Source organism: Epinephelus fuscoguttatus, linkage group LG23 (genome assembly GCF_011397635.1).
Source record: "Epinephelus fuscoguttatus linkage group LG23, E.fuscoguttatus.final_Chr_v1".
NCBI classification, from domain to species: Eukaryota; Metazoa; Chordata; class Actinopteri; order Perciformes; family Serranidae; genus Epinephelus; species Epinephelus fuscoguttatus.
The window spans coordinates 15669110-15692485 of record NC_064774.1 but is presented as its reverse complement, the minus strand read 5'-3'; the positions used below and the strand labels follow the sequence as shown (position 1 = coordinate 15692485).

At 39.7% G+C, this 23376-nt stretch overlaps 1 protein-coding gene across 3 annotated transcripts; it reads right to left on the bottom strand.

The window, feature by feature from the left end:
- Nucleotides 1-6016: 6016 nt before the first annotated feature.
- Nucleotides 6017-22692, bottom strand: LOC125883576 (GTPase IMAP family member 7-like). Of its 3 annotated transcripts, none has more exons than XM_049567967.1 (3): nucleotides 22460-22545; nucleotides 10642-10825; nucleotides 6017-7654 (listed from the first exon to the last, which is right to left on the bottom strand). In XM_049567967.1, exons 2-3 carry the CDS (start codon nucleotides 10646-10648, stop codon nucleotides 6663-6665), a joined length of 999 nt encoding a protein of 332 aa, XP_049423924.1. In that variant the 5' UTR covers nucleotides 10649-10825; nucleotides 22460-22545; the 3' UTR covers nucleotides 6017-6662. The 3 variants fall into 3 exon arrangements, with proteins under 3 accessions (XP_049423924.1, XP_049423923.1, XP_049423925.1); XM_049567966.1 differs by lacking the exon at nucleotides 22460-22545 and adding an exon at nucleotides 11029-11134; XM_049567968.1 differs by lacking the exons at nucleotides 6017-7654; nucleotides 10642-10825 and adding an exon at nucleotides 14143-16615 and having other exon boundaries at nucleotides 22460-22692.
- Between the last annotated feature and the right edge of the window lie 684 nt (nucleotides 22693-23376).

Sequence of the window (23376 nt, the reverse complement as noted above, 5' to 3'; positions counted from 1 at the left end):
TAGTAAATAAGACATGGGCTCAGCCATAATATCGGCTGACAGTTTCAAGAGATAAGGGTCCAAACCATCTGGACCAATTGCTTTATTAGCATCTATACCTTTAAGAGCTTTATGTACCACAAATACAGAAACGGGAGTAAAACAAAAACTTTGTCCTGTTTTTTGCTTTATATCTATAAATCCTTGATCATCTGATGTAGCCTTGAACAGAGAGCCAGAGCCAAATTTTTGTGGATTGTTCAAATTTTTAGATATGTTTGATAAATAGTAATCTGATTTTTGTTTCCTAATTAGGTATGTACACCTATTTCTTAAAATCCTAAATCTAGTCCAGTTAGAAACTGAACCATTTTTTCTAGCTTTGGCCCAGGCTAGGTTCCTCTCATATATTTGTTCAGCCAGCTCTTCAGAAAACCCTACCCTTAATCCTTTAACTTCTTATGGGAACATGCTTGTTTGTAATGTTTAAGAAATTATCTCTAAAAAAGGTCCAAGCCAATTCAACATCAGGAATAAGTCTGATCCTACTCCAGTCATAATAATACATATCATATAAAAAACCTTGCTCTGAGAAATGCTTAAAACACCATTTGTTTATAAAGCAGGGCTTGGTCTTAGGGACCTTAGTGTTGCGTACAGCTGCAATTGCACAGTGGTCACTCACATCATTAGAAAAAATACCTGTGGCTATGTATTTATGGGGAACATTAGTTAAGAAAATGAGGGTTGATTTTTCTGGAAATTTCAAATTCGGACAGGTTGGGCCATTTATTAATTGTGTCAAATTTACAGCATCACAGTAAGTTTTGAGATCATCAGAGCTTGGCTTTAACCAGTCCCAGTTTAGGTCCCCAACTATGACAACTTCATTATAATCAAGTTTAGACAAGCAATTTGAGAAAGAAGCCAGAATGTCACTCAGAGCAGATGGAGGTCTGTAACAACTGACCAATGTAAGGAAGACTTCTTTCGACACTTATACTTTTACAGCAAGTATTTCATGCTGTCTGCACAGTGATTATGAGAGTAACACACTTATATTAAACTTAGTTTTTGCATAAATAGCAACCCCTCCTCCTTTTTTGGGCCTATCAGTGCAAAACACATTATATCCATTTATGTAAATATCACTATCCGAAACAGACTTTTTCAGCCAGGTTTCAGATATTACAATTAAATCTGCATCGGTTGACTCAGACCAGATCCTTATTGAATCAATTTTTGGAAGTAAACTGTGAACATTAAAATGTATTATACCCAGACCAGGTGCATTTTTCAGATCTAGTGGAGTATCTAAACACCTAAGGCCTATATCTGGGCCAGGATTTAATTTCACATTTCCAGATATCAGCAAAAGTAAAACAATCAAGGATCTCAGTTTAGTAACTTCAGACAACTCATTTTTTACATTGATTCTGCTGACAAAATCTGACACAGCGTTTTCTGATAAAACAAAGTAGTCTTTCAAAAGAAGGACACTATATAGATAGTGTTTGATTCCAGAGTTGTTTGTTGGTAAAATAGTACTCAGTACATGATTGTGATAGGGCACTGTGTCCACAGCAGTTATAGAGGATGCTATCTGTGGTGAGTGCACCTGATAGAAATTTGAGTTACTCACCCAGCTCTGTTCACAACATAGTACAATGAAACAGTATATTGCAAGTAGAAACTTCATTGTTTTAATGTTAAGCTACTGGCAGATCTGCTGCTGCTGCTTAGGCTGGTAACAGGAGTAGTTGGAATAGCACAGCTTGAAGAAAAGGTGAAGTAGGCCTCAGCTTGGGCCTGGCTTGGTGGTGTTAGCCTGTTGTTGTTGTAGGCCAGTTAATATTCAGCTGACAGAGTCTGGGCTTAGACTGGTGATGCCTGGGCCCGGCCTGGTGGTGTTGGCCTGCTGCTGGAGCCTGGGCTGGCCTGGTGATGCTGGCTTGCTGCTGGAGCCTGGGCTGGCCTGGTGATGGCTGGCCTGCTGCTGGAGCCTGGGCTTGGCCTGGTGGAGCTGGCCTGCTGCTGGAACCTAGGCTGGCCTGGCGATGCTGGCTAGCTGCTAGGGCCTAGGCTGGCCTGGTGATGCTGGCCAGCTGCTAGGGCCTAGGCTTGGCCTGGTGGTATTAGCCTAATGTTATAATCTAAGCCTGACACATGTGGAGTAGGCCTCAGGTTTCAGTGCAGAGGTCTCAGAGCAGGTGGAATAAGTCTCAGATTGGCAGAGTAGAGCCAGTACTTAAAACAGTTTATAGTTTATAAAAACAACAACATAAAACTCAGTGGAAAATATAGCTAAAAATCCAATAAAATTACTAGTTTAAAAACAGACACTGAACAGAGACAATAGACATGCTGTCATCATGGGTGCTGAAGGCAGAGCTCCTGTCTTCAGCACTCCTGTCTTCAGCACTCCTGTCTTCAGCACCTGTATTCTCTTTTATTGTTTCCCCGGATGTAAATGACTACATTGGATTATAGAGAATAATGAGATTGTAATTTTATATCAGTGCTTTTTACAGATCAAATCCTTAACACTTCAGCTTTCTTTTGTAATGAAGTAAATATATATGTAAATAGCAACTGCACTGAATAACAACAGATGGAGAAAAACGCAGATCTCACATTTAAAAAGATGTATTGACGATGGGAAAATCATTTTAGGAGTGCAAATCCCATTAATTTTTTCTTTTGTTTTAGTTTCAAAGGGCTGAACGGTTCTTTAATGTGGCACATGTTTATTTAAACAGGCACTTTTAATAGACTAAGCTTTATCAGAGATATTGGATGAAGCAAGATACCCCACTCAGCTCACTTCCTGATTCAGTGACGTCACGCCACGACCCGTAGGAGACATGCGGCAGCTCTGAATGTGTTGTCGTCAATGAGGAAAATGAACGTGATCACAATTTATGGTCAATTCTTTCGCCCTGTAGTCACTAAAGTAAATATTGGGTTCATTTTCCACAATCCACACATCTTCCCAATATTCTGACACTAAAGCTGCATTTTTCATCCGCACAGATCAAGAGAAAGTTAACTTTGTTTGAGCCCTGTCCGTCTCAGAAAACAAGTTCTCGCGAGATCTCGTGATCTTGATAAACAAGCGGTAAAATCACAGTTAGCTTAGAAACAGTTATTTACCGCTAGTAATAAATAAAAAATGCCCAAGCGTTGTGCAACAATAGGCTGCAATAATAGGAAGAATGTATTTTCATTCCACCTGCTTCTCGATCCGCATACACAGACATCCACAGAGCCTCTGTTCAACACGGTGGTGGTGGTGGTGGTGGGGGGGGGGGGGTTGAGGGAGAACAGGCTGGAGGGAGAGCTAACCACGCCCACTTAGGAGACAGGAAGAGTAACTGTTTTCTTAACATTGGATAAGCCTACAGTTGGGTATCCCCCTTCATCCAATATCTCTGGCTTAATTGACCCTTCACTAAGTCCCGCCCCCCGGAGACAGACTGGCCAATCATAACGTAGCATTGGGCCAAGGACAACGCAGCTGTGCTCCATTAACTCTAATGTAATCCTTTCAGATTTTTCCTTCATTTTCAAGCTGTGTGTCTGTGCTGATAATGTGTTTATTTTAATTAATTTATTTCTTTTACTTTTTTTTTATGCCAGTGTCTTCCCACTGAGGCGGGGCTTAGGAGAACAGCAAACCTCCAACATAGTGAAGGTAACATTAAACAAATAAACTTATGTATCTTGCTGAACTTCACTTAGTTACTGGTATATGGGTAGTTTTAGTTGAAACAGAACATTCATTGCAGAGATGTTGTTAGAATGCATTGGACTACTTCACCCAGAATAAACCAGTGTTCCCAGCAGTCAGCTGCCAGTTTATGGCTATTTTAAGCTGGGTGTACTTAGCTTAGCTGATTTAAGATAGACGTCTGAAGCTTTCGCCAGGTGTAATGTTACCTTGCTAAAACTAGAAATTAAGTATGATAAAAGCAATAATACATTTAAAAAAACAAACAATACTTGACTTAACCAAGGGCAAACTATAGTAACGTTACTTTGTACTTATTTGCCAGTTCATGGCTATTTAAGCTAATGCTAGGTGTAAGCTTAAGCTTAGCTAAGGTGTACCTAGTTAGTTCACAGCTAGTTTGAGCTAGGAGTCTGAAGCTTTAGCCAGCTGTACCTAGCCAAAACTAAAATTAATTATGATAAAAAGCAATAATAAAGAAAACAGCAATAATAAAGAGTTGACTTCACCAAGAACAAACTAGGGTAATTTTTCCTAGTACTTAGTTGCCAGTTTGTGGCTATCTTAAGCTAACGCTAGGTGTACTAAGCTAAGGTGTAGCTAGTTAGTTTATGGTTGGCTTTAGCTTGGAGTCTGAAGCTTGAGTCTGGTGTATCTAGCTAAAACTAGCAATAAATTATGATAAAAAGCAATAATAAAGAGTTGGCTTTACCAAGAGCAAACTAGAGGAAATGTTAACTGCACCTAGTACGTAGTTGCCAATTCATGGCTAATTGAAGCTTTCGCCAGGTGTACCTAGCTAAAACTAGAAATGAATTATGATAAAAAGCATTAATACAGAAAAAGCAATAATAAAGAACTGAGTTTACCTAGCACAAACTAGTGTAACTTAGTACTTAGTTGCCAGTTCATGCCTCTATTAAACTAACATTAGTCATACTTAGCTAAGGTGTACCTAGTTAGTTTATAGCTAGTTTTAGCTAGGAGTCTGAAGCTTTAGCTCAGTGTACTTTGCAAAAACTAGAAATTAATTATGATAAAAAGCAATAATAAAGAGCTGACTTTACCTAGAACAAACTAGTGTAACTTAATGTAGTACTGAGTTGGCAGTTCATGGCTATTTCAAGCTAACACTAGATGTACTTAGATAAGAAATAGAATAGAATAGAATAGAAAGATCTTTATTCATCCCAATGGGAAATTCAGTTGTCCAGCAGCTTATAAAAAACAACAGGAACCACACTTCCCCTCATCAACAACAACGACAACAACAACAACAACAACAACGACACAGTGATATTAAAAAAGACATAAGTAAAATAAGTTAAAATTAGTGCCTAAATAGAAATTAGAAATCAAATTAAAATGGCTCATTCTAGTTCCTAACATTACAGCTAACGTAACAGCCTTAAGGTGTATCTAATTCATTTATGGCTAGCTTTAGCGTGGAGTCCAAACTTAAGCTAGGTGTACCTGGCTTAAACTAGAAATTATTTCAGTTCAATTTTCAATTCAGTCATTTATTTGTTACATGGAATTGTACGAATACAAGTACAGTGAGATGTGATCTTATCAGCTGGTGGCTAACAGCAGCAGAGGCAGTGAAGATCCTTGTGTATCAGACTGTAATTGAATTACTGTATAACGTGTACTGTTGAATCTCTCATATTTTTATGTACCTGTTGAACCTTTGTTAGTAGTGTTTGTCTGTAGTCCTGCTGGTCCCAGGGTAGGAGTTATAGGAGGGGGTGGGAATGGAATGGGTATTTAAAGGAATGCTTGGCAATGCATTGTTTTGCACATTTTTGATTGCACTTTGTTCTGCCAAGAGAGATGGGAAGAAACATTTGATCACACCAATACAAAGTAAAAAGCTGTACCCACCTTCAATTACAGCTGTTTTGTTTTCTTGTAATCCTTCAGATTCTGATGGAAGCTCTGTCTGGGATTTGGATAGAAGAATGCGTCAGGAGGATGGTGGCTGCACCTTTTCAAAGCTGTGTAGGGTGGTGAGTAATTGTGTATGTTGTTATTTTTATATTTGTTTATGACTGGCAGCGGTTTTATTCAGGACATTAATAGAGGTGGCTTGGTTCTCCATGGAGCCTATTTCTGGCCTGTGTGGTTGACTTCACAGTGTTTTCTCAGAATATTGAAGAACAGGTTGCAATATTTGAAAGAACGTCTGGTTGAAACTCAATCTAGTCATTGGAACTCTTGTTTTTTTTTTTCCAAAATATAAAATGCTATTTATTTTATTGTAGTTTAGTTTTATTGCAGCACAACAAAACACAGACTAAAAAACAGTTATAAGCACACAGATGTTTAATTGTTATATAACTTGTAGCAAGCATTAACTTTATCAACAAAAATAAACATTGGGGAAAAAAGAAAATAGCATTTCTCAGCATCCAAAAGTCGTGGAAAGTATAAAATAAAAAGTAAAGTCATTTGGGATAGAAAATGTCCTTCATCTTTCCCAGATAGAATTAAGTTTCATTGACCTTAGGAATTATTTAAGTGTTAGTGTTAGTAAGTCTTATCATTTATGGCCAGTAAACTTATTGCAGTAATCTTGAATCACACAAACAAAATGCAAAAAAAAGACGTTAATAAAGAATTTTCAGTATCCCAAAGTCATGGCAAATACTTACAGATAATTTCAGAATATTAATGACTTTCATCTTAATATCTTAATCACAAGTCATCCCATGGCAGTCTATTTACATCCTGTTTCATAGTAAATATTTTTGAACTCTCGCTAACAATAACATTTTGATAAGGAATTATCCAAAATTGAATAACATGTCTTACCAATTATTTCTCAGATGTATACTTATTATACCTCATACTGGTAGAAAAGTCATCACAGTGATATTAGTAATTGACAGGAATTAAGTACAGCTACAACTACTATTTTTTAATTTTTTTTTTGATCTGCTGCAACCCCAGATTACTTCCAGACGTCCTTTACTGTCTTTTCTATGGCTTCCCCTGGACTTTTTGCTCCTTTAGCTGCATCATATCCCCTCTGAGCACCCTTTACTGCCCCCCTTAGAGCAGCCGATGCAGCCCTTTCTCTTGCTGTTGAAGCTAGTGCCGACAAATCTGAAAGATCCTGAAAATTTCCAAGAGCTGCTGTGACCATCTCCGCCATACCAAGCAAAGCTCCTATCAATATGCCAGTTGCAGTACCGGCTAATCTGATCAATAACTTGTCAAAAACACTTATTCTAGCCTTATTTCTCCTCTCTACCTGTGACATGTTTCCGAATGACTGTCTAATGTGTTCTTCCTCTTGTTGTATTTGTCTCTCACATGCTTTTAGCATCTCATTGGTGTAGCAGCTTCCATTGTTTGTCTCAATCACCCTGTCTATTGTGTTGAGAAGCTCTGCCACCTGGAACTGGTTGCCTCTGTAGTCGTCCTCTTTGCCGTTCTCCCAGTATTTATTATCAACGACATGGCACCGGCCTCTGCACTTCCTCACCAGGTCACTGAGATCTATATTCTGACCAACAAACGCCTCAATTTTCATCCCTTCCGGGAGCTGGTCACCATGAGTGAAGACAACCACAGCATATTTTAAGGCATCTTCAGAGAAATATTGGCATATTTTTTTGATGACTTCCTTCTCCTGCTCTGTGAATTTCTCCACTTTAAGCACAATGAGAAAAGCATGAGGCCCAGGAGCACACTCTGTGATGCACCTCACTATCTCAGCCTTGAGCATTGTCTCCGACCCACATGTGTCAAAGAAACTGTGAGTGTCGATCAAAGTGATGCTTCTCCCATTGACAGATTTGGTCTCTGCATGAGAAAGACTTTTCTCAGAGATGGGAGAGTGGCTTATCCTGAACACATCCTCTCCCAGTATGGTGTTAGCCAGGCTGCTTTTCCCAACTCCAGTTTTCCCCAGTAGGACAATCCTCCTTGAAGTTAGCACTAGAAGAGAATAATAACTCATTATTAAGCAAAGTAAATTTTACTTGTAATTGTTCGTTTAACTTGTCCTTTTGGTTCTAAAAGTTTGTGTGTGTGTGTGTGTGTGTGTGTGTGTGTGTGTATTGGGCTGCAACAGACACTTATATTTTAGTACTGATGAACCTTCTGATTATTTTTCTCATGTAACTGATTATTTGTCTGCAAACTCAGAAAACAGATATAAATGCCAAGCAGTGATTCAAGCCAAAAGCTACCATCAGCATGCCAAAATGTTTACAGTGACAAAGTCATCATGCTGATGTTTAGCAGGTCACAGTGATTATCATGGTGACATCTTACTTTAATGTGTTAGTACTAAACACAAAGTACAGTATGTAAGAAAATTAACTAGCCCGCTCTCACCAAAAAAAAAAAAAAGAAGACCATATAGGTTGACAAACCTTGTGCAAGCAGCTTATTACGCCCCATACTTTTTAATTTAAGGATGCATACTCTAGTGGCTGCAGTAATTTTTACAGGAGCAGAAGAGAAGGTGACATGACCTAGCATGTTGGAGATTCATATCATCAGTTGAAGACCCCTCAGTCGAGTGAGATCGCTTCAATTTTAGCAGGTTTTTTTTTTCTCTTTTCGCTGTGCAGTGTACTTTTGGGAACGTTTTGGTCCCCAGATCTTGCTGCGAAGTGAGTGCTCTTGACATTCATGACACTCTTTGATACAGACAGCTCAGGACGTGATGCAGTAGCTCGGAGGAAGAGAAACTTTACATGGTGAGGCTCCCTAGGTAACTTTATCTTTTCTGCTTAGAGGAGGTGAATTTCCAGTGCACACCAACTAAATATGACACAGTCTCTGGCTTTTGTTTGATATCTAGTGTTGGCAAAATATGTTGTTGGACATTTGCGAACTGTTGTTAGCGCCGTTAACCCGTTCAAACTGTAAAAAGCATTAAAAGCAACAAAGCCTGCATAATGTTTTACAAAGAAGAAACAGTCCATTTTAGCTGTGCGAGGGTGGTAGATAGGTCAGTCAGACTTGGGACTTTCACCCGGGAAACCAGTGTCCGCACCCTGAACTCGTTGTTGTCTTTTGTAAATAACAATGTAGCCTGGTATGCTAGTATGTCTAACATGCTACGCAGGTGACGAGGGATGCATGCGATTAGATGTCTAAATGATTAAACGTCCGCCCCCTCGCTAGATGGCACCAGAAATATTAGTGGATTCAACCAATTAGTGTTTTATTCATGTACACGGCCACTTAGCTGTCATGCAGCCGCGCGCCACTAGTGGGTGCTACAGAGCCGTCAGACAGCAGTCCCCCTCCCCACAGTAACGCTTGAGTAGACTGGAGTTTTAAAACAGCATGGTGGGAAACTGGAGAGATGTCCTCTAGCCAAACCAGTGCGGTTTGGCAGTGCTTTGATCTAGAAAATGAAAACAAGGTAGCATGTAGGCTGTGTCAGAAAAAACTGGCATATAATCACTCGACTGGAGCAATGTGCAAACACATTCAACTCAAGCATTTGGATGTTAACCTGCACAGAATGACGGCTGCTGCTAGCGGTGCTTGCCACACTCAGATGGTGATGTCTTAGAAGATAACACAGCTCATCATGACAATGACCTCGCAAGATATGCTTCCACTTAACTTTGTTGAAGGTAAAAGCTTCAGGAAGTTAATGCAATATATTGAGCCTGAATGCACTGTGCCGGGACCCAAAATGATAACCTACAGGCTGGAGCACATTCACCATAAAATGAGTGTTTTCCTGTTTTTAAGACTAGTCGACTAGTCTTAATTAAAAGTTTCGTTTAGTCGACAGGGAAATTTGTCACCAGGAGCATTCCTTGCAAGTGACATGTCTTATGGAATGTCTGTCACATGACATACATCATGTTGCATTAGCGAAACAAGGTACTTTAAATGCCAAACCATGATGTGTTTCCTAAACCTAACTGAATAGTTCTGTTGCCTAAACCTAATCAGGTAGTTTGGCAGGACTGCAACTGTTTTATGACGTTAAGTATGTGTTGGAAACTGTGACAGTTAGAACTGTGATATTTATTGTTTTCAAAATGGAAATTGACCCATTCTGTCATTTAAGTATGAGAGAGAATTTAAATGAACAGAAATCTAACATAAATACAGTAAAATACATTGCTCATGGTTACAGGTTTTTCCTCTGTATGCATGCATTTACTCTGTTATATATACATGAAAAACATAGGTAAAAGACAATTATTTAGCTTTATATATCGTACAAAGGAAATGCACATAACAATATGTCTCATATGTTCACTTCTTCGTTTTTGTTTAGGTGTTTGAAATCATCCAGAGTACAGCTGAGGTTGATGGGAATGTCATAAACCACATGACTGAACAAGTTAGATTTTGGCCTGATGATGGCGCCAGATGAAAAGTTAAGGGAACATCAAAGTGATTACAATTCCCTGCTCAAATATCTGAAACTAAACATCTTTAACTGAAGTATCTGTTTCTTTCTCTGAATATGTGGCAGAATCTTGTACAGGAGGTCACTCAGTGTTGACACTGATAACATGTTATAAATGAAACTAAGTTCATCTACTTCAGCACTTTTCATAAGTACAGTTTTAGTTACATTTTTATTTCATTTCATTCTACTTTATTTCCCGCTGAAATGTAGTTAAGTCGATGAATAGTGTGCTTTTTACTCCACCACATGCATCTGACCTAACAAAACACTATGAAATTATGATGCACTGTTACCCAACGTTACACACAGTAATTAATGGCAGCTCCACCTCGACCAGCCACAACGGTAAAATGCTGCTTACACATTCATTCATTCCCAGTAACGATTAACTGATAAAGGGATTTCAACACAAGACTTGTATTTAAGTATTTTTACATTGTGATGTTGCTTCTTTTACTACATACAGTAAAGAATCTGAATACTCATACTTTCAGCTGCACTGATACGATAGGAAGCGAGCTCAACTCACCGTCCATGTTGCCAAAAACAGAAATCACTGTAGTCCCTCGGAGTGCTGAATGTCCTGGCTGGATGGTTCTCCTCCTGCTCTCTTGCTGTAGCTTGACTGTACTATTATTTCCTACTGGTTTGACTTGTCGATCAGCCGTACCCGAGCAGTGGAGCGTGTTACATATGAAGCACCTGATGCAGACCTTGATGATACAAAATATGTCAAAGCATATATACATATAATAAATATAATAAAAAAGGAAAATAGGAAAGAATTAACCATGAGTGAAATATTTGCAGATTGCAGGGTTGGAAAGGTGATATAGGGGGAAGAATGCTCAGCAGTGCAACCAGTTAGAGCTTTAAAGAAGAGGGAGACCTATTATGTTCATTTTCAGTGCCATACCTGTATTTTAAATTTTAATAGAATGCATTTACAGTCTTTGATGTTCAAAAAACACTTTATTTTCCTCATGTTGTCTGTGCTGGCACACCTGTATTCTCTCTATGTCTGAGAGGGCTCTGTCAGCGCCTGTCTCTTTAATCCCCATTCCCTAGAAAGCCAAGTCTGCTGTGATTGGTCAGCATTTCCAGGTCTTCCATACCCCAGCGTCTCTGCACCATCATTGCAGCGAGAGTTCTGACTGTGCCTAAAAAGTAAGCCCTGACCCTACATGAGCCTTCACAGTTTCTGTCCAAGCTCGACCCATGGCTGCAGTTTGAGCCAGAGGCCAATTAAAAACCTGAATTTCTACTGTATAAAATGAATTATATTTTATGTATTATAATATATGTTTTAGAGGGATACATGATAATATTGGCACGTCATCGGTCTCGACTGATACCGGCTTTAAAATGAATCAGCCAACATGTTTTTTCTTGGTTCCCACAATGAGTGAATATTATATACGTTAAGAAAGCGTTCTGTTTCATGTCTCCATCTGCTAGTGGGCCATCATAAGAAGAGTATGCATCCATAATATGATGTTAATTCCACTACAAAAGAGACTTGATGATCACTTAAAATTAGGTAGGGTAAATAGTGGATATATCGATATCAGTATCAGCTATTGGCCAAATAAGTTATTTTATACTGGCATATTGGGGGTATAACTAGGGGTGTACTCACTTGTGTTGCCAGCTATTTAGACAGTAATGGCTGTGTGTTGAGTCATTTTCGGTGGAAAGGGAATCTATACTGCTATATATGCTATCTATACTACAAGCTGTACACTGACTACTCTACAGTATATCCAAGTTTCATTGCTATAGCATTGTCCCTTGAGAAGATGTAATAAAATGGTTGCTGAAATGTGAGGGGTGTACTCACTTTTGTGAGATACCGTACATAAAACACCAAATACAGAAAAGCATACCAGGTCCCCTTTAAAATCACTTCTAAAGGCAAATTGGAAGCCGGTGTCAGGGTGCAGGGTTTCGTAAATGTAGTTGTTTTTCCGTCGCAGTTATAATTCATTCTACGCTATTTTGAACAAGCCTCAGACACGGAAGAAGTGTTTCACTGATTCCAGTAAACAGGGCATTACATAAATAGAACAAGGTAATGAGCGCATGAATGACAGTTTCCAGATAAGCAGGTTTAAGTGGAACCTCATGTGATGCAGAGGCCAGCCTGACTTTGCTGTCAGCTGCTTACGGTAGTGACTGTGGTTGGGAAAGTACAGGTGGAAAAGAATGTTATTTGAATTGGTTAATTAATGGCAAGTTGTTGGCAGTTGTATTCAGCTGGCCAGCATAAACAGGGTGTGTAACGAGAATAACATGGCATTAACTGAAGCGGCCTGACTCTGCAAGGCAGCAGACAGATTTTGACTGGGATGTAATCGCATAATTTGTAGTCTTGCCACCAGACAATCAGAGATCTCCGCCTTCTGATAATCTGGGGACTATCTAAAAACTTTCTAAAGTGTGTTTAACACACTGAAGAAAACGGCCGGCAACAAAGCAATGCAGGAAATGTCTTGCCAAAAAACAACCACTTTTCATACCAAACATCTACATTTAGTGCCTTAAAAGCCACTAAGAAAAGAAGCGATGGGTGCTTAAAAAGTAAACACAGCAATTTTTTGTTGCTCCTTTTATTGCTTTTAAAATTTTGCATAAAAATATTGTGAGTGGAAAAAAAACAACTACTAAGTGTCATGAGGCCATTTTACATTTAAATATCCTGCAGCATTAGGTGTCTTGTTCAAGGCATCAAGAATATCATATATAATAAATGGATCACTCAGTCTATTACATTTCTTGTATAAAAAAAAAGAGGATGGCAGCTGCACCCTTTTCATACCTGATTAGGGTGGAGTGTTTTCATCTGTGAGTGAGACAGTTGAAAGGAATTTTTATCTGATTTTTTTTTTTTGGCAGCACCCACCTGCAGGGAATCAACTGTACAAGGAAACAGACTGAAAACAACAAGGCCTTTGTGTTTAAAGTGTGGCATGTAGCCACATGACTTCTTTCTTGTTAAATGACGAAAGGGGTTTAATTTATTCTGGTTTGTAAGAATATCACAAAATAAAAATTATAGTTGTTGACTGTTTTTTGGGCAACCTCAGGAATTCAGATTGCGTTTACATTGCAAGTGACTATGTTGTCTGACTAAAAAGCTATTTGGCACCGCAATTTTAGCTGGCATGCTGTTAGCAAAGACAAATAGAAGACCAAACCCAACAACATTTCAGTTGGTCTCTACTTTACAACTTCCCTACCCTACTACCTTGTTCCTCCTGAAGATGCAGATTTCTTAAAATAAGGTAAAAAAAAAAAAAACAACGAAGTTTCATTTGTACAAAAGGCTCATTAATTCATAGCTTGGCAATAGAGTTTATATCAAAAGGTTCTCAAACAAGAGCAAATAGTTCATTTGTTGGGGTATTTTCAGAATAATATAATACCCATTTGGTGCTCATGTAAGTATTTACAGCAGCAGAATGATGTACCATAAAACTTAATTTAAAAGCCTAGTCCCAATTAGATGCCCAGTCCCTTTCACTAGCCCAGTGCGGCTACACATTTTGACAAATAAACACGTCTCCATTAGATATTTGGTCTGCCAAACAGGTCATGTTTTTATAGAAGTTCTTCAGATGTATTAAATCTGGGTTGTCGACTACCTCAGATTATGTTTCCATGCCTTCATTAATTGTGTGAGAGGAATTAAAGGCCTGTCCCAAATAAAAGGCCAGTTCAGTTCAGCGATTTAAACTAATTGAAGTTTTACAGTATGTGGGGTTGACTCAAAATAAAGTACAGTGCCCATGTTCGGGATGATAAAGGAACAGTTCACCCACCGCAACGGTTTCCCATTGTTTTTGGCCAGCAAAGGAGCTCTGTAGGCTATATCAGGTTTTGGCTACATAGTCTTTTTAGCAAAAGCAATTTATTGTTGGTTTTGGTCTTTAAATGGAATTTCTTGACTATAAGAAAGTATGAGTATCATCAGCCTTATCTTTTGACAGCACATGTGGAGGATTCTATGAAAAAAGAAAACAAAAGCCTATGACCAGTCAGAGGTTTTATTGTTACATAAATCATTTATGACAAAGTGACACATATTAACACAAAATATATTGAGAAAACAGAAAATAATAACCATTAAAGGGTACACCCATGATTTAGTATTGCACTTCTATAAAGTTTTGAGGACTTACAAGAGACCGATTTAAAAAAAATCAAAGCAGAGACAGAGATCATCAGACTTCTTGTCTGCAGTATGAGTCATGAGTCTTTCAATAAAGGCACTCATTGCCCTCTAAATGTCCACATCTTTAAACCCCACACCTCCAGTTTGTAATGCGAGCATTTTAAGTATCAAGCAAAAACAATTATTTTTCACACTTTTCGAAAGCTCTTCTATATACAGCAGACATTGTACAACAGTTTTTACAGTCTGAGTAGTGCTCCATAAGACGAGTAAACTTAATCACAAGTGTACAGTTATTGACATGCCCCTTTCAAACACCATGACCCAGCAATTATTTTAGAGTTGTGATCTAACTGAATGTGCCAGACATATATATTTACATTTCTAATACATTGTCTGAACATTTTTTGCTACCCAATTTACTGCTTATTCACTCAGTGCTTCAAAGGGGCTCTCTTTTCAGTTGATTATAACCATGGAGGAAGTGAAACCTATGATCACAACAGTTACTCTTATGACTCTTTCTCACATTGAGCTCACTTTTAGAGTGAATTAAACAATGAAAATAAACAACATGTTCTCATCTCAAGTCATCACATATTGCAGCTTTGTCAGTGGCCTTTCACGTCTACGTATTATGAGCTAGGTATCCTCCTTTGTCTGCTGTTGACTTTCCGGGACGCTGCAACCAACAGTGGGACACCAACAACAGCACAGAGTTAGGTTTAGGCAACAAAAGCATGTGGTCAGGTTTAGAAAAATGTTTTAGCTCTACATCCATTCAGGAAGTGTACACCAGGCTCCAGGGTGAAAGTCCGGGGTTTGTTGGACACATCCACCACCACTCGCGGTACAGCAGGGTATCAAACCACCGCTACAGTTGCATCCAGCTGCGTTATGAACTGACGCCACATGTCAATGTATCATCCTGCTGCAAAAGATGCTGTCCAGCTTACCAGTTGCGTATCACAACACTGGGAAAGGTTCCAACTGGCCGCATGTGAAACTGATGTTGCCTGGTGGAGCATTATACCGCTACAAAAGGTGGTGTTTGGCTTCAAGTGTCATATGCCTAAATCACTGACAAAGCAGCAGTATGTGATGACTTCAGAATGGGAACAGGCTGAAATAATATATTTACCATTTTTCTGGGGACCCATGGGACTCCTTCAAGGACCAGTGGGCGTCCTCAGACCGCTGGTTGAGAACCATTGGTTTACATGTTCAGCAAAAATGATAGTACTTTAAATGAGCTGTTTAGGATTGCAACATGTCATGTCATATGTCATTTTGAACCTCTTTTAAGACACCTGCTGTTTTATTTGATTCATTAAAATGGATTTTTAGGACTGTACGTTCTTTCAAACAATTGTGAAGTTTGTCCAAAAACTCAAATACCTGTCCTACTGTAATGCTGCCTCAGCTTGTTCTTCCACCACATCTGCCAGTGCTGATGCTGTTAATTCTTCATTTAATAGTGGTGCTTCCTTTAATACCCTAAAAAATGTTGAATTGGTCAACATAGCTGAGACAGTTGCAAGTAATCCAGCTACAACTGCAAAACCCACTAAACTTCTAATCCATGCCCAGGCTCCATTGTTCACCTGCTTCTTAAAGATGTTGCTTCTGGCCTGCTTCCTGATCTCTTCCGCTGACAAGTTTTCTGATGACTTTCTAATGCGCTCCTCCTCTTTCTGTATTTTGCTCTCCACTTCTTGGAGCTTTTCATCCGTGTAGTATCTTCCGTTGTTTTTCATCACCATCTTGTCTATGGTCTTGAGCAGCTCTTCCACCTGGAACTGGTTGCTTCTGTACTCGTCCTCTTTGTTGGTCTTCCAGTATTTATTATCAACGACGTGGCATCGGCCTCCACACTTCTTCACCAGATCACTCAAACCCTCACTTTGCTTGACATACTCATCCATTTTCATTCCTTCAGGGAGCTGGTCACCATGAGTGAAGACAATTACAGCATAGTTTAGAGCATCTTCAGGGAAATATTCACACATTTGCGTGATGACAGCCTTCTCCTGCTCTGTGAATTTCTCCACTTTAAGCACAATGAGAAAAGCATGAGGCCCAGGAGCGCACTCTGTGATGCACCTCACTATCTCATGTTTCTCAGATCTCTCTATGTCAAAGAAACCAGGAGTGTCAATCACAGCGATGCTTCTTCCATTGATAGTTTTGGTCTCGGCAGGAGAACATTGTGTTTCCAAATCATTCAAATTGTTTATTTTGAATTTAGCCTCTCCCAGTATGGTGTTAGCCAGGCTGCTCTTTCCAACTCCAGTTTTTCCCAGTAGGACAATCCTCCTTGTGTTTGGCACTAGAAGAGAATAATAAATTAATATAGTACCCTTGGTTGTGTGTTTTTCTCCATTTCATTTATTTATTTAAAATACCCAGAGGAAAGGAAAACTCAAAATCCAACCTATTTCTCCTAGAAATAACTGAGCTCAATTTGTTATCAATATGAGATTTTGACCATTTTCTCATACTTCTTTTTTATTTTTTTATTTAACCTTTATTTAACCAGGTAAAAGACCCATTGAGATCAAGATCTCTTTTACAAGGGGGACCTGGCCAAGAGGTCAGCAGCCCACATCACAATAAATAACAGACAGGCAATAAACAATATGATAGAGCAGCCAATAACTAAGGTCAACGGTTGACATTTAAAGTGCAGCAGTGGAAGTCACAATAACAATTTTAAAAACATAAGCACTGTTCCAAGGTCTCGCAATGTCTGTCAGTCAAGAGAGAGCGAAAGTTCTCCAATGGAATAAGCTCCGACATTTTTAAATCAGACTGGAGGGTATTCCACGCTGATGGGGCAGCAAATCTGAAAGCTCTTTTCCCCTGTTCAGTCCTGACACGGGGGACAGTCAGGTGAATGATATCACCAGAGCGTAAGGCGTAGCGGCTTTTAGTTCTTTGCAGAAGTGTACACAAGTACATTGGAACTAGGCCAAGAAGAGCTTTATAAATGAGAGTCAACCAGTGTATGTACCGGCGGACACTCAGAGATGGCCATCCAGACTTGGCATAGAGTTCACAGTGATGGGTGAGTCTGCTACAGCCAGTGACAAATCTCAGCGCACAGTGATAGACGGTGTTCAAGGACTGTAGACATTTAGCTGAAGCTGTCATGTACAGAACATCACCATAATCAAGCAGAGGTTAAAAAAGTTGCAGAAACAAGATATTTGCGAGCTCGGAGAGAGAAGCAGGATTTGTTTCTATAATAGAAACCAATTTTAATCCTGAGCTTGGTGACCAAGCTGACAATATGCACTTTGAATGAAAGCTCATGATCAATAAGAAAACCAAAGTACTTGTAATTTGAGACAAGTTCAATGGGAACACCTCGTGAGGTTAAGATTGAGGGGATGTTCCCTGGTAATTCACCAGATCTAGAAAACACCATCAGTTTGGTTTTTTGTGCATTTAAAACTAATTTAAGATTTTGCAGTCGAGATTGAACAACATTAAAAGCAGATTGTAAAAACTCAAGAGCCTGCACAATTGAGGGTGACCAACAATAGATGACAGTGTCATCTGCATAAAAATGGTAAGAGGCATTTGACAGGTTATCACATATTTTGTTCATATAAATAGAAAATAAAATAGGCCCCAAGACTGAACCTTGGGGCACACCTTTAAAGACCTCAGAAAATGATGAGGTGGAACCAGCCATCTGAACACACTGTGTTCTATCAGACAAATAATTGGCAAACCACAAGGCTGTATTTTTAGACAGGCCAATCTGATATAGCATGTTTATCAGTAAACCGTGATCTACTGTGTCAAATGCCTTTGACAAGTCAATGAAAAGTGCAACACAGTATTTCTTGCAGTCCAAAGCATAGTTAAAGTCATTCAGAACCTTAAGAGTGGCTGTGACTGTGCTGTGTTGCTTTCTGAAACCAGATTGGAAAGTTGATAAAATATTATTTGCTTCAAGAAAATCTTTGAGCTGATCACTGACCAGTCTCAACACTTTGGAGAGCACACAAAGTTTGGATATCGGACGGTAATTATTTACATCCGAAGGTTCCCCCCCTTTTAACAGGGGAAGAACAAAAGCTGACTTCCAGATTTTTGGAATTTTACTAGTGGTAAAGCTCAAATTAAAAATGTGCGAAAGAGGCTCAGCAATGAAATTTGCAGACAATTTGAGAAAGAATGGGTCCAGTTTGTCAGGACCCGCTGCTTTTTTAGCGTCCAGTTTGGACAAAACTCTCTGCACATCAGAGGCAGACACAGGAGTAAAATAAAAACAATTTGCACTACTATTTGCAACCTGAGCATCCATAATTGAGACAGGCTTAACGAGTTCGGGGTTTACAGTGTCAAATAAATAACCAGCAGAAATAAAGTGATCGTTAAACCAATTCAACATGTCAGATTTTTCAGTCAGAGTACATGAACCTTTCATCAAAAAATTTGGGAGTTCAGTTGTTGATCCAAGACCAGAACTCTTCACAACTTTCCAAAATTTCTTGGGGTCGTTTAGGTTTTTGGTTGTTTCAGAGAGGTAAAACTCTGACTTGGCCTTCTTAATAAAGGATGTACATTTATTGCGAAGCTGCCTGAAGGAGATCCAGTCGGCCTCATTTTTAGTTTTTCTTGCCTTGGCCCAGGCAGTATCTCTTGTCTTAAGCAAATGACCAATTTCTGGACAGAACCAGGGGTTATTTCGTCCCTTAACACGAAATTTGCGTAGGGGTGCATGTTTATCAATTAATCTCAGAAATTCATCATAGAAGTATTTCCAAGCAAGTTCAACGTCATCAAAGAGCGAAACTCTGCTCCAATCAAAAACTGACAAATCATGGTAAAAAGCTTGCTCATAAAAGTGTTTAAAATCTCTTTTCAGCAGAAGCTGTGGCTTAGTTTTTGGGAGCTTGGCATTTCTCACAGTAGCAATAGCACAGTGGTCACTTAAATCATTCGCAAAAATACCTACTCCAGTGTACTTGTGGGGAACATTAGTTATGATTAAGTCAATTAATGATGATCTGGTAGGCTGTTTTGCATTAGGGCGGGTTGGACTATGAATTAGCTGGGCAAGATTAAATGAGTCACAAACAGATTTCAAGCTATTTGATGCGGATGTCAGCCAATCAAGATTTAGATCTCCAACCAAAACAAGTTCACTCATGTTAAACCTGGAAATAATATCTGACAGTGACGGAAGGGCTTCATTACATGCTGAGGGTGGTCTATAGCAACCCATAACTGTTATAGACTGATCCTGTGCAAAATCAAGTTTTAGGGCAAGAAGCTCAAATTGCTTGCTCAAGGACACAGAGGATAGGATAGACACGTGGTACCTATTTTTAACATAGATGGCTATACCCCCGCCTTTCCTGGGACGATCACAGCGGAAGACACGATAGCCTTTTATTAAAATGTCATTGTCTGAAATTGATTTTGTCAGCCAGGTTTCAGACAGGACAAGAATGTCAGTGTCAGTTGACTGAATCCAAATTTTTACCAAGTCTAATTTTGGAAGCAAACTTCGTATGTTTAGATGGAGAATGCCAAGGCCACATCTGGCACTGAAGTCATCAGGGGTAGCAATACAATTCAGAGTGGGGCCTGGGTTAGGCTGAACATTGCCAGACAGAAGTAGCAAAAGCAGAATGAAACATTTTCTCTTAAGATCACGAAATGATGCAGAGTCACCCTTATTTCACATGACAAAGTCAATAAATGATGCTTCTGTGAGAAAAAAATAGTTTTTCAAGACAAGATTACACATTGAACGAAGCAATTTAAGATCATTTAAAACTGGCCCACAAGAGGACACTGACAAATATTCATTCAGCTCAGCAGGAGCAGAGGACCAGGTAATAGTCATTGCCTTAGGAAGGCACAGAGGTGGGCGGGGCCCCTTAGCGGGTACATTACGATGGATTACAGTTCCATGGGACCAGAGAACGAGAAATAGGGACAGTGCAAATAATAATTTCATTGTTAATGTCTCTAGACGAGATAGTCATGCAGTTAAAGATGCTAGTAGTGTTAGGAGTGGAAGGCAGAGAGGAGAGATGCAGAGCCACCTGTGGAATCACCTGCATGGGTACGCTGAGTAGAGTGGTCTGCAGCAGGACCGCTGTGCTCTCCCACGACGCGGGCTATCAGCGGCTGACAGTAAGCAGCTAGCTTACCAGCCAGCCACCAGATGCCAACTCTCCGGGCAACCGCTAGCGGCTAACTCACCAGCTAACAGCCAGCAATCCGGGGTGTTGGAAGACGGATCCCGGTGTAGCTACAGGACCCGGCAGCTAACAGGCCAATCAACGGCTTTAGCTTCGGCATCCAGCGGAGAGTGGACACAGCTGAAGGATCCAAGAGGAAGACAGGAGCGAGCAGCAACAGATGGACACCCTGGAGCCGGTATCTGCGTCCAGTACCACGACAATGTCAGAAGCACCAGCAACAGCACTGCACCACAGCCACGACTCACTCAGCCCCAGTTCGCGTAGGAGACCGAGATGCAGCAGCCTGAGCAGTCGAGACACTTCGTCAACCAAGCAGACATGCTGGTAGGGATTTCCAGCATGACAACAGCGTAAACTCAGCAGGGCTTCACAGGTGGACCAAGAAGGTAAGAAGCCGGTAGGCAGGCAGTACTTTCTTAAATTCAGCTCCTGAGAAATGGCTGTCCTCCTGTCTCCTCAGAGGAAAACTGGCTGCTCCCCACAGTGTTTTCTTTGTCCTATCATCTTATCGTCTTCCTATTTGAAGATGACTAAATTCTGATCTGTTTCTCCAACACATTCTCACACCAACCTCGTCACATATTGACGTTTGGTCATGGACTTTCCACGTCCACATACGATGTGAAAGGTAACCTGGCTGCATTGGTTGTGGACGTTCTTAGACGCCATGTTAACTTCAGCCTGTTACATGCATTGTCTGATTTCAAAACATACTTATGTTCTCACAGGAAATGTACCATTTACATACAGTCTCCTACAAAATAAACTCACTACATCATTACAACACCTCAAATTGATGTTTTTTTCCTTAAACAAAAAATGCAAGTGGTTACGTTTTGCCAACACACACATGTGGTTGTGTTTAGGCAACAAAAGCATGTGGTTGTGTTTAGGCAACAAAAGCATGTGGTTGGGTTTAGGCAACAAAAGCATGTGGTTGGGTTTAGGAAAAAAGAACAAGGTTTGGCTTTATAATCTTACGGGAAGCAAACATCCCTCTCCTAGGTGAAAGTCAGTGGTTGTTGGACCCATTCACCACCCCTCGCCCTCGCCCTTGCCCTCGCCCTACTCGGACTTCCGCCCCCTCCACTTCCATTGTTGTCCTGCTGCTTTTTCCCCAGATGCTGCCAGGCACCATGAAACAATAACCGATACCAGCTGCATATTATGCTGACGTGAAAGGACAGCTTTTTTTTTTTTTTTTTCGACACCAAAAGACACTGACCACGTGACAGGTTTCGACAACTTCGGAGTGAGACCGGGTTGGTTTCTCCTAACCACCCCGATTCAGCTATAACTTTTGAATTAGATGAGATACAAATGCATGCTTGGTGTCTATTTTATGGGTTTTAACCATAAGAAAGACGTTGGAATGCTTATTTTTATGATTGGATGCGCCACAACCTCTAATTTGCATATTTCCAAGATGGTGGCTACCTGACTTGGTCTCTATTTCATATTTTTGAAAATTCTGTCCTATTTGGGCCCGTTTTAAATGTCAAATGTAAATCATTGGTGATGTATAACCAAAGCTCATGATTTGTGTGCTCATACTGTGCAGGCCCATCATCAATCCAAAACCTGAGTGCTCACACGATGTGTGCAAAATAGACAATAAAATGGTCTATCCAACCCTACGGACTGTTGTGGGTATCAACAATTGTCAATAAATATTAGTTTGAAAGCTCCAGGGCTGCAGGCAGATAAAAGGTTGTTTGCCAGTGGGCATACAGTTCCAAATAATGTAGAGACAGATGTGACAGAAATGATATTAAACAAACAAAACAAACAGGAAATATATTTTATCTTTTCGAGCTAAAATATAAAATGACTGCCTCTATAGATTCAGGATTAGTTAGTTAGGATTAGTTTGAGAATGTATGAGAAAGTATTTGGTGCTCACTGTCAACACAATAGCAGAAAAAATAAGCTTAACTTACTGTCCATGCTGTAAATGGTGGAAATCAGTGCAAAAAATGACCCAGATCCACGAGACGTCTCTACTGTGAGTCTTTTCTCTTGTTACTCGCTCTGACTTGCCTCTTGCTTTGTTTTTTTCCGACCTGTCTGACTTGTTTCTTGGCTTCAGGCTGATAGGATGATTAACACACATTGCACCTGTTTTTCATTGAAGTAAGTCATGTAGGCATCGATTTAATGCAGCTTTAGCACCAGAAATAGGAATGGTCCCCCATAAATGGCTACATAAAAAAAAAAAACGTTGTCACAATATGGGACAGAAATGTTCAGCAGTTGTTGAAAATTTGACCAAATGTTTGAGTGTTTTTGTCAAGGAAAGCAATAATGTCACCCTGAAAACGGTGTCCATGATGATCATCCTTTGCACAAGTGTAATTTAACTTTTGAACATGCATAGGCTTTCTTAAATACATACAGAACCTTGTAAACACACCTGTGAATATATGGCTTTAACATTTTGAAAAAGAGTTGAAAGAGTGAAAAAGTTTATTTAAGTGTTGATACTGATTAATTAATGTTGGCTGTAATTTTCACATTGAAGTCAGGATATTCCAGCCTTCAGTTTGTTATTCATTCATTTCATGTTTGTCTGACTCTTTCCTCCATTTCATGAAACAGTGAAACAAAACACTGACTCATACCAGTCTGGCAGCATAGGCAAGGTTTAAAGTAAAGGGTGAAGCAGGAAGATGAGCATGGCACGGCCTCTGCAACCAACTGCAACCCAGTATCATGTGTTAAATCAGATTTGTATCCATAGTAACTCAAAGCAAAAACAAACAAACAGGTGTGTGCAATGGTTGATCCATTCATTAGTCTAGTTTCTGTCACTGTACAAAGTTCATGTGGACTAAACTCCTTTTATAAAAATGGGTGG

Excerpts from the sequence above, each read along its gene's own strand:
- LOC125883576 (XM_049567966.1), bottom strand. The coding sequence starts at position 11,097 with ATGAGGAAAATAAAGTGTTTTTTGAACATCAAAGACTGTAAATGCATT. Across the intron at positions 10,826-11,028 it reads TATTAAAATTTAAAATACAG|GTCTGCATCAGGTGCTTCAT; the intron begins GTATGGCACTGA and ends TGTATCATCAAG. Across the intron at positions 7,655-10,641 it reads TGTTTTTGGCAACATGGACG|TGCTAACTTCAAGGAGGATT; the intron begins GTGAGTTGAGCT and ends ATTCTCTTCTAG.